This window comes from Peromyscus eremicus, chromosome 4, assembly GCF_949786415.1.
Source record: "Peromyscus eremicus chromosome 4, PerEre_H2_v1, whole genome shotgun sequence".
Taxonomy (NCBI): domain Eukaryota; kingdom Metazoa; phylum Chordata; class Mammalia; order Rodentia; family Cricetidae; genus Peromyscus; species Peromyscus eremicus.
Genome location: NC_081419.1, coordinates 151,060,763 through 151,073,719, shown reverse-complemented (window position 1 = coordinate 151,073,719; position 12,957 = coordinate 151,060,763). Strand labels below are relative to the sequence as shown.

The following is a 12,957-nucleotide window of genomic DNA, read 5'->3' as shown; positions in this document are numbered from 1 at the left end:
AGAGTTTGGATGGATGAGAGACTGTTCTGTACCTGTTGCTGTGGACAGTGCCTCTGTGCATCCTGGTCACCTGGGGGAAAGCACATCCCCTATGTCTGATCACAGTAGTATTCCTATGAAGAATAGAGGACTACACATTTTGGTTTGGTTTGGACATTCTGAGGCATCAGGCTGGAGAGACTTGGCCTATGGACTGTAGAGGTGATGGTGTCCTGCACTCAGAGGCAGGACCCCAGCATTGTGAGCACACTTTAGTGTGTTGGACAGAGAAATGTGAAGGTGCAGAGTAGTTACCCAGGACATGGGCTCATGGGTGTTGGAAGCCTGCACTGAGGGGTATCTGCCACTTTGTGAGTGTAGACAAGGCAGAAGCAGTGGCAAGGCATTGTGCTTAGGTACCTACATCTGAAGAGGCTGCAGGGCACACATCTGGACTGAAGCTGTGTCTACTGAGCTTGGCTTTACCACTTAGGTTCCTTGTGAAAGAAGATGCACTGTGGTCTTTGTGTGTTTGGACAGTCCTCCACCATCCTGTGTTCTGTCTCCCCTGAGGAGCCAGCTGCTCAGCAGCTGCTCATACATTCCTCCAGTAGTAACTAGTCCCCTGGCCAGTGTCTTTCTTGTGCTGGAGTAGGGAGTGCTTCCTGATGCCAAGTATCATTTGTCCCCCAGGAATGGTCCTCGTGCGGAGTGAGAATGGGCAGTTGTTAATGATCCCTCAGCAAGCCCTGGCCCAGATGCAGGCCCATGCCCAGGCCCAGCCTCAGAACACCATGGCACCCCGTCCTGCAACCCCCACAGGTGCTCCACCTGTCCAGATCTCCACCGTGCAGGTGAGTGCACGCATGGTGAGTAGGTTAGTGTGAGGTGGCCCCAGCTCAGCCTGGCTCTCACCCATTCCCCACCCTGCACACTGGGGATGTTACAAGAGTGAAGGTGTGTCCTGTGTGAGTGGACACTGAGGCATGCAAGTGTTTTCAAACTCAACCATCAGACAGGGTATAGGACGGCTCTGGTCTCCCATTCTCCTAGCGGAGACCATTTGCTCTTGGAGGAGCCAGCTCTTGTGGCCAGTGCTCAGCTTGCTGACTGAGTTGGGTTATAGTAGAACTTGGGGTCAGCTCCCTTGTCTGAGCCCTGGCCTTTCTCTTGTCACGAGTGGGTTCACCTTTCTGTGTGTCCCAGTGTCTTTTCTGTAAGGTGTAGATGTAGTTGTGCACAGGTCCTGGGACTGTCTTGAAGACAGGATGCTTGAAGGACCAAGAGTGTGTAGTGGAGCAGAGTGAAGACCTCCCAAGCCTTGAAGTCAGGGAGCTTGATGCTAAGCTGTGTTGTCCCCGTGTGCAGCGCCCCCACTTCCCCAGCACAACAACCCGTTGTATACTTTGTGTGGCCTTGCTTTTCCCATGCCTTCCCTAGATACCTGGCAGCTAAAGAGATGATGGGAGTAATCCTGATAACTCTGAACTCCTCTGGAGTTGTGCCCTGTCCTGTGGATGGGGGTATGTGCTGGAGCTAGGCAGAGGGTCCCTGTAGGAATAACATAGAGCACCTCTTTTGAGGCCCGCAGTACAGTGGTTTCCTGAGTAGGAAGCATGTGGACTGTGTTGAAGGTTCTCTGTGGTGGTATGCTGCACTTCTCCATCAGACCTTTGCATCTCCTCTCACACAACTTCTCTGTAGCCACCTCAGGACTTGAGGTGTCTCCATCCTAGGTGACACCTGCCTTCCCCTTTTACAGCCTGTGGCTTGGAGGACTTGGCATGTCCTCACTTTCTGTGCAGGCCAGTGTTATTCTAAGAGCAGTGCCACCCCTGGGTTTCCAGGTGGCTGCTTTAAAAGATGGCGTTTTGTAGACTTCACTAATAAAGTCTGCTTTTAGGATTTTCTGTGAAGTTTCTGATCATACATTTTTTTCTTTGGCTAGAAAGTTTTGGGCTTAGGATGACTTCCTTATAGGTAAGTAGTAAGCTGTGGGTTCCTTGAGTGCACTAGTGTGTCTTCAGGAGTGTGTGTGTGTCACCTACTGTAGCCCATTTTAGATGACTCCTAACTTATCTTTCAGGCTCCAGGAACACCTATTATTGCACGGCAGGTGACCCCAACTACCATAATTAAGCAGGTGTCTCAGGCCCAGACGACGGTACAGCCCACTACAACCCTTCAGCGGTCTCCTGGGGTACAGGTAAGAGGATGCAGCTTGGTGCATCAGTAGGGCTTCCCGCTGGCAAAGCATGCTTTTGTGTTCATGCAAAGATTGGGCGTTAGGACTTTTTATATTGGGTACCAAGTTGAATTTGAGGATGCAGGTGCTCAATGAAGAAAATGATTTTTCTGTTTCTGAATGCACCCTACATCCTTTTCCTTAAAGAAAAAAAAATAGCATTATCAGCATTCAAAAAGCTCGTTATAAGGTGTAAGTAGGAGTGTCACTTCATTAATACTTGACTCAGGGCATCTTTGAGGAAGTAAAGTCTGTGGTGAGGAGAGTTTGTGTCTGTGCTGTGTGGTCCCATTCCACGCTCATGGACAGTGCTGGTGCTGTGTGTGCAGGGTCATCCTCTCACCTTCCTGGGGCATATTTGTAGGTGAGCTGGGGTGGGGTGTTCTCCCCGTGTTGCTTTCCTAGCAGGGGACTGACTATACCAGCTTCACATGGCTTCCAGACCACACTGCCCTCCTGTGGCCCTTACTGTGATGACAGCACAGCCCTTGAAATGATCATCTTTCTCTTCCTTCATCTTCTTTCTCTCCATCTCTCCCTTCTTCTTCTATTTCCTCCTCTTCCTTCTCGTCTTTTGAACTAAGGTCTCAGGAGGTAACCCTATTTGGTTTGGGACTTGCTATGTGGACCACACTGGCACACTTGGAATGCTCTTCCTGCTTCTGCCTCCTGAGTGCTAAGAGTTGTTTGTAAAATAGTGTCCTAGGTAGTGGTAGGGGAGAGTGTCCTGCAGATACTGGTTGTACCGATACAGGTTGATGCTCCTGAGGTGCAGCTTCTAGCATATGAAGCCAAGGGGAGGAGCTTACATTCTAGGGGCTCCTTTGTTTCATAGGGCAAAGCAGATGGTAAGAGTTAAGGAAGGGGCTGGTCAGGGAGGTCACACCTGATCAGAGAAGACATAACATGGTTGGAGAGATGGACCCGGCTATGGGAGACATTCCTAGTCAGAAGACACATCTGGTCAGGGAGACACTTGGCCTTGGAAGATGTCCTTGGCTAGGGAGGCCAACTTGATTAGGGAAACCCTCTCTTTGGGCAAAGTGCCTCAAGGGCTCCTGATGTTGTGTTTGTGAGTAGTCATACTGTGTAGGGATCTGGGCTTTTCTATCAAGTGCTTGCCACACTGTGCCTAGGTGATGTGCCCACTTATATGTGATTTAAACTGCCGTGTTCCTGTGTAAGCTGCACTTCATTGCAGTGGGAGTCTGAGCTGGGTGACGGGCTGCGGGGCATCCCCACACATGGGCCTTTCTAAACTATTTTCTCTTGGAGCTCAGCTCCATTTTCTTTGGTGGCTGTGGGGAGAAAGAACAGCTTGGAGAGTAGTTCTGCCCCAGGTTGTGGTAAGCCAGCAGAGACGTCTGTGTGTTTCAGGAGCTGGAGTCTAGGAGACCTGGGGTTTCCTGAGAGGAACTCCTAGTGCTGTCTGCATCTGATTAAAGTATCCGCTTTTCTGATGAGGAGGGGGCTCTAGAAGGTAGTGAAGCTCATGGTAAGCTGTGTGTCATGTTTAGTGAGAACAAATGCACTGAAGTAGGTAGACAGGGTCTCTGGTCAGGGTGAGCAGTCTGTATCCCTAGGTCCATAGCAGTCAGGTGGAAATAAATCTTGGAGTGAAAGAAAGTTGGTGAGAAGGGCCCCTGTGTTCTGGCTGCCCCGGCTTGTTGAGTCAGCCTCTGGGTTTATTCCAGCACATTATCTTCACACGATGTTTTATTGGTGGTTTCCAGTCACAAGGACGATGCATGCCTATGACATGGAGACACTTACCACCCCTGAATCCATCTCCAGCTATAGGGTAACTTGGGGGACAGGGAAGAGACCCAGAGGCGAGTCAGTGCTGGTGCAGCATCCTCATAAGCACCTATGGCTGGAGTACTCCAAGGGCTTTGCTCTAAGGGAGCTGAAGACTTGCTCAGCTGCTCCAGAGCTATCCTTGGGGTGGGTGGGTGTGGGATGTCACACTGCTCTGTGCCTTCAGATGGGGGTGGGGCAGTGTTTAAAATCCTAGAGTGAGAAAATGTAGGCAGCTAGATTTATAAATTGGAGAGGCACTAATTTAAAAACCAGTAAATATTTCATCATGATTATTCAAGAAGAGCAGAAATCTTAGGAGTGGGGTGGGACTGAGGGCCAGTGGTTTGGAGTGTCTCAGTCATTTGAAGTCTAGGTACCCATTTGCTCTGCAAATGTTCTTATGTTTTGCCAAGTAGCACCTTTCCACATTCGATGTGGCCGTGCTAGCAACCCAGCTCTGTACCTCAGCTTGCTGTGGCTTCTTGACAAGGCTCAAATTTGGAAAGCAGAGGACATTAGTGCAGGGAGTTGTGGACCCTGTAGGGGGTGCTGTATGCTTGGTCACAGCTGCCTTTTAGCCAGTGCTATCAGGAGTAGCTTCTGAGGTAGGAGGTCATCGGGTTACCCGAACCTCTGTGCTTGTCTCTGCAACAGCTGTCAGACTCTGAGACAGAGTCTCAGGGAAATGATGGGTTCAAGTTCGTAAGGTTTTATTAGAGATGCCAATACATCTCCTGTCATTATCACTCTAGTTCTCAGTGTGGGTCTGCCATGGGTGCCCTTGGCCACCTCAGGTGGCTGCAGGAAGTGTGGCCACTCTGCCATTTGGGCCCTACTTCCCTAGTTTTACTTTGCTGGCTTCTGCTACTGTTGAGAGATGCATTTACCTTGTGTTTTGAACTCTTCTAGCCTCAGCTGGTTCTGGGTGGTTCTGCACAGACAGCCTCACTTGGAACTGCCACAGCTGTTCAGACAGGGACACCTCAACGAACAGTCCCCGGGGCCAGCACCACCTCCACAGCTGCCACGGTAAGAACTCCCTTCAGGACCCTTAGGGACAAAACCAGCCCGTTGGTACTAGTGGGGAAATGGAGCTGCTGTTCAAAGGGGCTTGAGAATGTCTCAGTGCCCACAAGCCAACCAGGACCACTGGCAGCATAGAGGGGACCCATGCAAGTCCCTTTATGGGGTGACCCGAGGGGCCCTGAGTATCCTGCTTGGGATCTGGAACCCTGCGGATACCTGTGGAAGTCACGCACATGTAGCTGCTGATCACCTGTGGTCTGGGCATCAATGTGTCTGTCTGTTTTCACTTTCATGCTACTGCTTTTCCTTTATGAACCTGGAGCTTTGGACAAGCCGGGGCCATACTTTGCAACTTCTTTTTTTGTGTTGTTTGACAAATACTTTTAACCATTTTCAGGAGCTGCTTGGGACTTAGTCTGTTATGCACATTTTGGCAGCAGCCTCTCTCCTGAAATAAGGGCTTTGTCTTGGTAGATGCATCCTTCCCTAGAAGGAGGTTGCTAGGTTGAGAGATGCAGGCTTGGTGGCCTTCAGCGTAGCTGATTGCCCTCTGAGAAGCTTCTGGCTTGTGCAAGAAACATGTTTCTTGGAAGAAGTTTAAACGCTGTGTTTACTACACATTTCACTGCAGTGAGATGCTGTGATGAAATCTCCTATAATTTATACCTTTTTATTTTAATACAGGAAACTATGGAAAATGTGAAGAAATGTAAAAGTTTTCTATCTACATTAATAAAACTGGCTTCCTCTGGTAAACAGTCTACAGAGACAGCGGCTAATGTGAAAGAATTAGTACAAAACTTGCTGGTAAGAAGCTCAGTTGAAACTCTCTGCCTCAGAGCATGGTGTGTGACCTGCAGCCCATGCTGAGGCTGCCAGGGTGACCTGGGTGGGCAGATGAGAGCTTGTGGAAGTCCTGGAGAACAGAGGTGTGAGCACTGTCAGGGCAGGTGGTTTGCTTGCTTGAGTGTTCTGGGGACTGGGCTGGTACCCCAACCTTCCGACTATAATTAGATGAGTCACCTGATCTGCCAGCACTAAGAAAGAATGGCTTCCAGGACCCCCTTAGCAGCAGTTGCCTTGCTTGAGAGTCACAGAACATACACCTGATGGCCAGTGACAGCCAGTGCTGCTTAAGGTGGCACCCCGCTTTCTCTTCTCCTTCCTCTTTTAAAACTAAAGGAAACAGGGAGGGTCCTTAACTCCAGTTTGTGGGCAGGTGGGCTCTGGTGCACCTGCCCCAGCTACACCTTGAGCATTTGGTGCTGGTCTGTAAAAGGGGCCTGTGCTGCTGATGTGCAGGACTAGACTCTGCTGCTGGCTGGTGCTCCTGTCTCCCTGTCCCATGGATATTTTATTTTAGCAACTTGCTGGAGTCAGGGTTTGAACTGGGTTCCTTGTCTTGCACTGCAGTGAACTTTGTCCCTCCTAACCTAAAGCACCTGTGTCCTTGCTCTGTTTTCTTTCTTTTTAGTTTCTTTGATTAGGGAACAGGCATCTTTGAGAGTGTTGTGCTTTCTACTACTGGCGTTCGTTGGTTGAGCCCTGCACTCCTAATCCTTTTCCTCTCTCCCCGGCGTTTGCAGGCCAGGCCGGGTGGCCCGCACTGCTCTGATGCCTGTGAGGCCCGTTCTTGTCCAGTGTTGCCTTCCCCACCTGCTGGTCCTGTCTACTCCTTAACTGTGTCCAGCTGTCCACAAGGTGCTACACTTTCACCAGGGCCCTGGGGCCTCCTAGCTTATTCTTACATGACCTCTTTGTGGCCTTGGGTTTCATCGGCTGCCCCTGCTGGCCTTGGCATCAGTCAAACCGGGGCTCATCTGCCTGTAGTGTGTGCCATTCCCAGGATCAGAAATGTGGCCAGCCTTTGTATTTTACCTTGGCCACTTCTGCCCTCCTCAGAGCCTGGTGAGGGTGGCTGCTCCTCACGGCATAGACCAGCTGCTGATGCTCTGTGCTCCGGCGGCACTGATGGCATCCCTCCTCCCCTGCCAGCTTGAAGTCCAGCTTTGTGTTAGTCACATGCCTCTGTTACTCTCAGGACACAGATTGCTGCCATAACCCTGTTCTCAACAGTCTTCCATTGCTCTGCCTGCTGCTGCCTTCCCCAGGTTTTGTAAGCCCTGGACTGGTGTTACAGTAGTCTGTGGTGTCCCTCTTCGTGACAGCATGGCTAGTCCTCTGTTCCACTTCAGGTGTCTAGTCCATGCAGAAAACTATTGTAGTTCTCATCCATCTTACAGGGTTTTCCAGCCTTCATATCAAGTCCTCAAATGTCTAACACAACCATGTATGCCTTGCTTGTGGACTCTAAGGTTTCACCTTTGGTACTATATAGGCCCAAGTATAGGTGCTAGTCTCTCCTGACAGGTGCCCTACTCCTTAACTGGGCTGGGCCAAAGTGTTGCCCTTGGCACTCTGTACCACAGCTTGTTTGTTTCCTAGCAAAATGCCTGGCACTGGGTAGGTGCCTGGTGGGTCCTGAGTGAAAACACGTTGAGTGAGAAACCTGTGGGAGGGTGGAAATGTGGACTAGCAACTGGTCAGCTAGAGACCTGTTCACCAGCTGATGCTCAGAGTCCATGGGGACGCCAGACACAAGTGCACCTGGGGATCTGCATCTGTTACATTGAGCAGCGTGTACAGGCACAGTCTGCGGTCAGAGGGGCCAGTCCAGTGTGATGCTGTGGTTGAGCGTGTGCCATGAAGTCGTGTGAAGATGTGTCACAGCAGTGCCAATGTGGTTTATTTTTCAGGATGGGAAAATTGAAGCAGAAGATTTCACTAGCAGGTTATATCGAGAACTGAACTCTTCACCTCAACCTTACCTTGTGCCTTTCCTGAAGGTAATTGACAGGTTGTGCTGCAGCAGTGTGGTCCAGTCAGGTGGGATGTCACAGTCACCTGAGTCGGTAGGGACAGCGTGCCAGGTGTTCTGTTCAGAACAGGCTTCTTATAGCTGAGCCCCCAGTTGCCCCTCTGGCATACTCGCATGTAGGACCGGTGCTCCCTGCGGGGACGGGTTGCTTACAGGATAAGCTTGGGGACCCTGACAGCACTGGCGCCTCTTAGAGATGCATTTTGTTTCTGAAGTGCATTTTAGCCAGTTTTTGCTAAGAAAGTCCTGTTTAGTGAGTGTGGTTGGAGTTGGGTGACATGGATGCTGTAGGTGCTTATAGAAGTATTAGTGTAAGACTTACTTGAAGGTTTATGCTTCTGAACTTTTAGGACAGTAAAGCACTTGTGCCCCAGCTGTGCCTAATCCCACATGTCTGTCTGTCCCCAGAGGAGCTTACCTGCCTTGAGACAGCTGACCCCAGACTCCGCGGCCTTTATCCAGCAGAGCCAGCAGCAACAGCCACCTGCCTCGCAGGCCACCACTACACTCACGGCTGTGGTGCTGAGCAGCTCGGTGCAGCGCACAGCTGGGAAAACGGCTGCCTCGGTGACCAGCGCCCTCCAGCCCCCGGTCATCAGCCTCACGCAGCCCACACAGGTTGGCGTTGGCAAGCAGGCACCACCCACACCACTGGTATGAAGGCGCGAGCCTGGCATGGTGCTCTTGCCAGCCACCATGCCACTTAACTCACCAGCCTGGCTCGGAGCCTCTTTCTGGAAAGAGCAGGCAAGAAAGCTCCTGCTGGAAAGGCGTGTGGTTGTTCTCTTAAGTAATTAAAGTGTGAGCTGCAGGTTGAGGCCCACGACTTTGTATTATATTTTTCAGAGAATGAAGTGAACTTGGTGGCTTACTTACTAGCAGACCCCTCACCTTGTTGTTGGGGTTTCCTGTAGGGAGCACACTGTGTTTAGTGAACCTCTTAGGAGGATGGTCTCTGGACTTTGAATGGTGCCTGAATGTTCAAACCATTGGGATTGGGGTAGGAGGTCTGTCAGGCTTTTGCATTTGGGGTAGAGCCGGCTGGTAGGAGTAGTGCAGTCTGGCTAATGCTCAGGGAACTGAGGGCTGTTGGCACGTGGGTCTGGCTTTGTCTGGTTTGGATTCTTTGATGGGGGCAGGATGGCTCTTTGCTGTGATTGCATTCAGAGTGTACACCTGCCACGAACAGCACAGGCTCACCACACCTAGAGAGGTGAACTTCGAAAGGGGCTGGCTGTATAGTACAGTGCTGTAGGGCATTTATTTATGAGGTCTTAGGTTTAATAATTCCCAGCTCTGGGTGGTAGTGGAAGACAGGGGGATTAGAATTGTTCTAAATGAAGCTTAAAAATGAGCAAGGGATTGAGATTGAGGCCTGCACCAGAGCTGTTTCTGCAGCAAAACATGGCGCTCACACCACGGGATGAGCAGCTCAGGCTGGACTTTCCACTGAGAAACCACTAAATGCAAACACACGAAAAGTCACCTTCTTCAGTGGGTTCTGAGATCCTCTGGCCTCAGGCCCAGGTTTACACAAAGCTGACCTATCTGCCTCAGCTACACACACAGGCACAAGTAGAGTTCGGGGTGGAGGTGGGGATCAAGGCCTGTGACATGTGGTACCCACTGAAAGCACACACTCCCACCACCCCCACTTTTTTTGTAAGCAGAGTTGGGGTTCAAATCCTAGAAGGACTTCAGAATCCTGTGCAGACACTGTGCTGCTGTGTTACGCCACCAGCCACACAAAAAGTCTCCTTTATAGAAACTAGAATTCCTACTAGAAAACTCTTAGCCCAGGAATTTATGGTCAGGCCATCAGGGGCTTCCTGTAGGCCAGACCCAGAGCACAGCCAGTGCCATGTGGGCTCTTGGAGCCTGTTGCAAGCCTAGGGCAATAGGCCGGCAATACAGCAGAGCTGAGCAGGCTCTGAAGTATGGGGGTTTGGCCCAAGGGCGCTTTATCTAAGCATGGTTCAGGGAGTGATGGAAGGGACAGTCTGTGTTGGACAGAGAACCAAGTTTAGGGCAGGACTTGGAGATCCACCTTCAGTCCAGTAGAAAAATCACCTGCTCCTTTAGAAGATTTAAATGGAAATAAATCATTTGAGTGTGACCACGGTGTTACTCTGCTGGCAGTTGTGGGAGGCCCGTGCTCCTTGTGGGGTCTGAGCTCAGCAGTTTTGCTTGGCTGAAGCCCTCCAGGATGTGCCTGGGATGCAGTGCAGGTCCTAAGTGTCACGTGCTCCCTGTACTTGCTCTGCTGTGCTGTGGCCTGGTGTGGTACCTTTGTGTCTTTGTCTCAGTCTTTTGAGGGCTGTGTGTAGGGCTCGTTGAGCCAGGCTTTTAGACCTGGGATGAGGTGAATATCCGACTTTCCTGGAGCTTCTGGCAGGGCAAGGTTGGGGTAGGGCTGATAAAGCAAGTAGCTGGCTTCATGGGTCAGTGTGGTGGCCCCTAGGGTGTGTGTGTGTGTGTGTGTGTGTGTGTGTGTGTGTGTGTGCGCGCGCGTGTGCGTGTGCGTGTGCGTGTGCGTGTGTGTGTGTGTGCTCATGCACTATGCTGGCTGTGCCCCAGGTGATCCAGCAGCCCCCGAAGCCTGGAGCCTTGATCCGGCCCCCGCAGGTGACCTTGACGCAGACACCTATGGTCGCATTGCGGCAGCCTCACAACCGGATCATGCTCACCACACCACAGCAGATCCAACTGAACCAGCTGCAGCCAGGTGAGGCCCCGGCTGCTGCCACCCAGGGCTGGCTAGTCCTAGAAATGGCCACTTGTGGGATAATACTTGATTTCATTTAATCATTGTGATAAAATTCATGTAACAGACAACTCACTATTTAAATCATTTTACTCACACCACTCAGCAACTTCATTTATGAGGTCATGCAACCATTGCCCTTGTCAATGTGGTTTTTAAATTACCTGAATTATATACAATTGCCACTGTTGGTATCTATTAGATCACAGACCTAGCTGCCTTTCTCCCTTTCCTAGCAGTCAGGCCATGCCTCCTGCAGCTGTCATACCCTCCCACACCTTGTGCTAGTGTCTGCATGCTCTCCTACCCACTCCGTCTTCCCTCCCTCTCTGACCCTCACCCTCTCTTTTCTAGAGTTGACAGGAAGTATGCTGTGTAGTAGTAGACTTGCAGTGCCTCCGTCTGAAGCTGCAGGACCCCTATATCTCCTCAAGGCACATAGGCTAGTCTAGGTTGTGTGGTATAAACGTTCCCACCCTCTAAAAACCTATAAAAACCCCAGAAACCCACTTTGTCCTTGGGGTTTGAAGGGAAGGTCTTTTTCCAGGTCCCATTTTGCTGCCTATGGTATATTGCTCTGTCTTTTCTAAAGCCTGGCCACGGCCCCCTCCCAGTAAAGTTCATTCTGAAGTGTAATTCTGTATCAGTTCCTTTCCACCGAACTTAGGCCTTTAGATTATAACAGTACTCCCTCCCTGTCGTTCCCAAGGCAGCCTCACTGTGTTGCCCTGGCCCTAAACTCCTGGGCTCCAGTAATTCTCCTGCTTCAGTCTCTTAGCTGAAACTATAGGTACTTACCATGTATCTGCTTATTATGAGTCTCTTTGTCAGAAATCATTCCTGTACTTAAGAGTTGGAAGGAGCCTAGTGGTGATGCTATACGTCTTTAGTCTCGGCATTCAGGAGGTAGAGACAGACGGATCTCTGAGTTTGAGACCAGCCTGGTCTACAGAGTGAATTCCAGGACAGCCAGGGATACACAGAGAAACCCTATTTCCACCCCTCCCCAAAAAAGAGTTTGAGGAAATACAGGAGAGTAGACGCTTGAAATATGCAACTAAACCTTTTCTTTTAAACTTAGGGTTTAAATGTTATTTACATTTTAAACCTTTGTCTTTAACCTTGTTGTCAATGATATCCTTTGAGAATTTACAGGTGCATGCTTCTCTGGAGTTAATGCTGTTGAGGAAAGGAGCTGTAGATAGGGCATAAGGGTGGATGGTCTACAGTGATCGGTGTTTTGGATATACTTACTTTCCCCTCATGCTTAAGCATGTGTTCTTCCTTATCTTTCTAATTTGAGGTTTCACACATGTATGTAGCATATTTTGATAGAATCCACCTTTTTGCTCCCCTACCTCCTCCCAGACCACCCCACCCCCTCCCCCTCCCCCCACCAATCTTCCTCCCAACTTTTATGTACATTTTTTTTTTAACCTCTGAGTCCTATTGGTGCTGTGCATGGATATAGGACTACCCATTGGGATCTACCCAGGGCCTCATCCTTGGAGAAAACTGAGCCCGCCTCCCCTAATCAACATCAATTCCCAGTAGTTCCTCAGCTAGAAGCCCTTCCCAGTCCATGTTAGAATTAAAATTAAAAAAAAAAAGCTTTATTATTGTTTTGTGTGTATGGTTGTTTTGCCTTCATGTATGTTTGTGTACCATGTGCATGCCTAGTGTTTTTAAAGGCCAGAAGAGGGTGTTGGATCCCCTGGAACTGGTGTCAGCCACTGAGTGGGTGCTAGGAATCGAACCTGGGTCCTCTGGAAGAGGAAGCGCTCTTAACCACTGAGCCATCTCTCCCCCCTTCCATACTGGAATTTTAATGGACTTGATCTTAGCAGGTGTTGTATATGCAGCCACAGCTGCTCTGACTATTTATGTGCAAGGGGCTTGTCATGTCTAGAAAACACTTTCCCAGTAATCTTCCACAATCTCTCACTCTTGCAATCTTTCCACCCACCTCCTTCTGGGATGATCCCCAAACCTTGAGGGGAGAGGATAGATGCTACACTCTCTTATTCTCTGCACTTTGAACAGTTGTGACTTAAACTTTTTTTTTAGATTTATTTATTTATTATGTATACAGTGCATGTGTCCTTGCAGGCCAGAAGAGGGCATTAGATCTCATTATAGGTGGTTGTGAGCCACCATGTGGTTGCTGGGAATTGAACTCAGGACTTCTGGAAGAGCAGTCAGTGCTCTTAACTGCTGAGCCATCTCTCCAGCCCTGACTTAAACTTTTTTTTAAGATTTATTTTT

General features: G+C 49.9%; 1 protein-coding gene across 1 annotated transcript in view; it reads left to right on the top strand.

Moving 5' to 3' along the window:
- Window positions 1-12,957, top strand: part of Taf4 (TATA-box binding protein associated factor 4) — a 74,855-nt gene that overhangs the window by 42,039 nt on the left and 19,859 nt on the right. Inside the window, exons 2-8 of the mRNA XM_059262059.1 lie at window positions 673-833; window positions 2,066-2,185; window positions 4,934-5,053; window positions 5,735-5,857; window positions 7,807-7,896; window positions 8,337-8,582; window positions 10,506-10,653. Coding sequence (XP_059118042.1) covers window positions 673-833; window positions 2,066-2,185; window positions 4,934-5,053; window positions 5,735-5,857; window positions 7,807-7,896; window positions 8,337-8,582; window positions 10,506-10,653 — 1,008 coding nt within the window. The remainder of the gene's footprint in view (window positions 1-672; window positions 834-2,065; window positions 2,186-4,933; window positions 5,054-5,734; window positions 5,858-7,806; window positions 7,897-8,336; window positions 8,583-10,505; window positions 10,654-12,957) is intronic.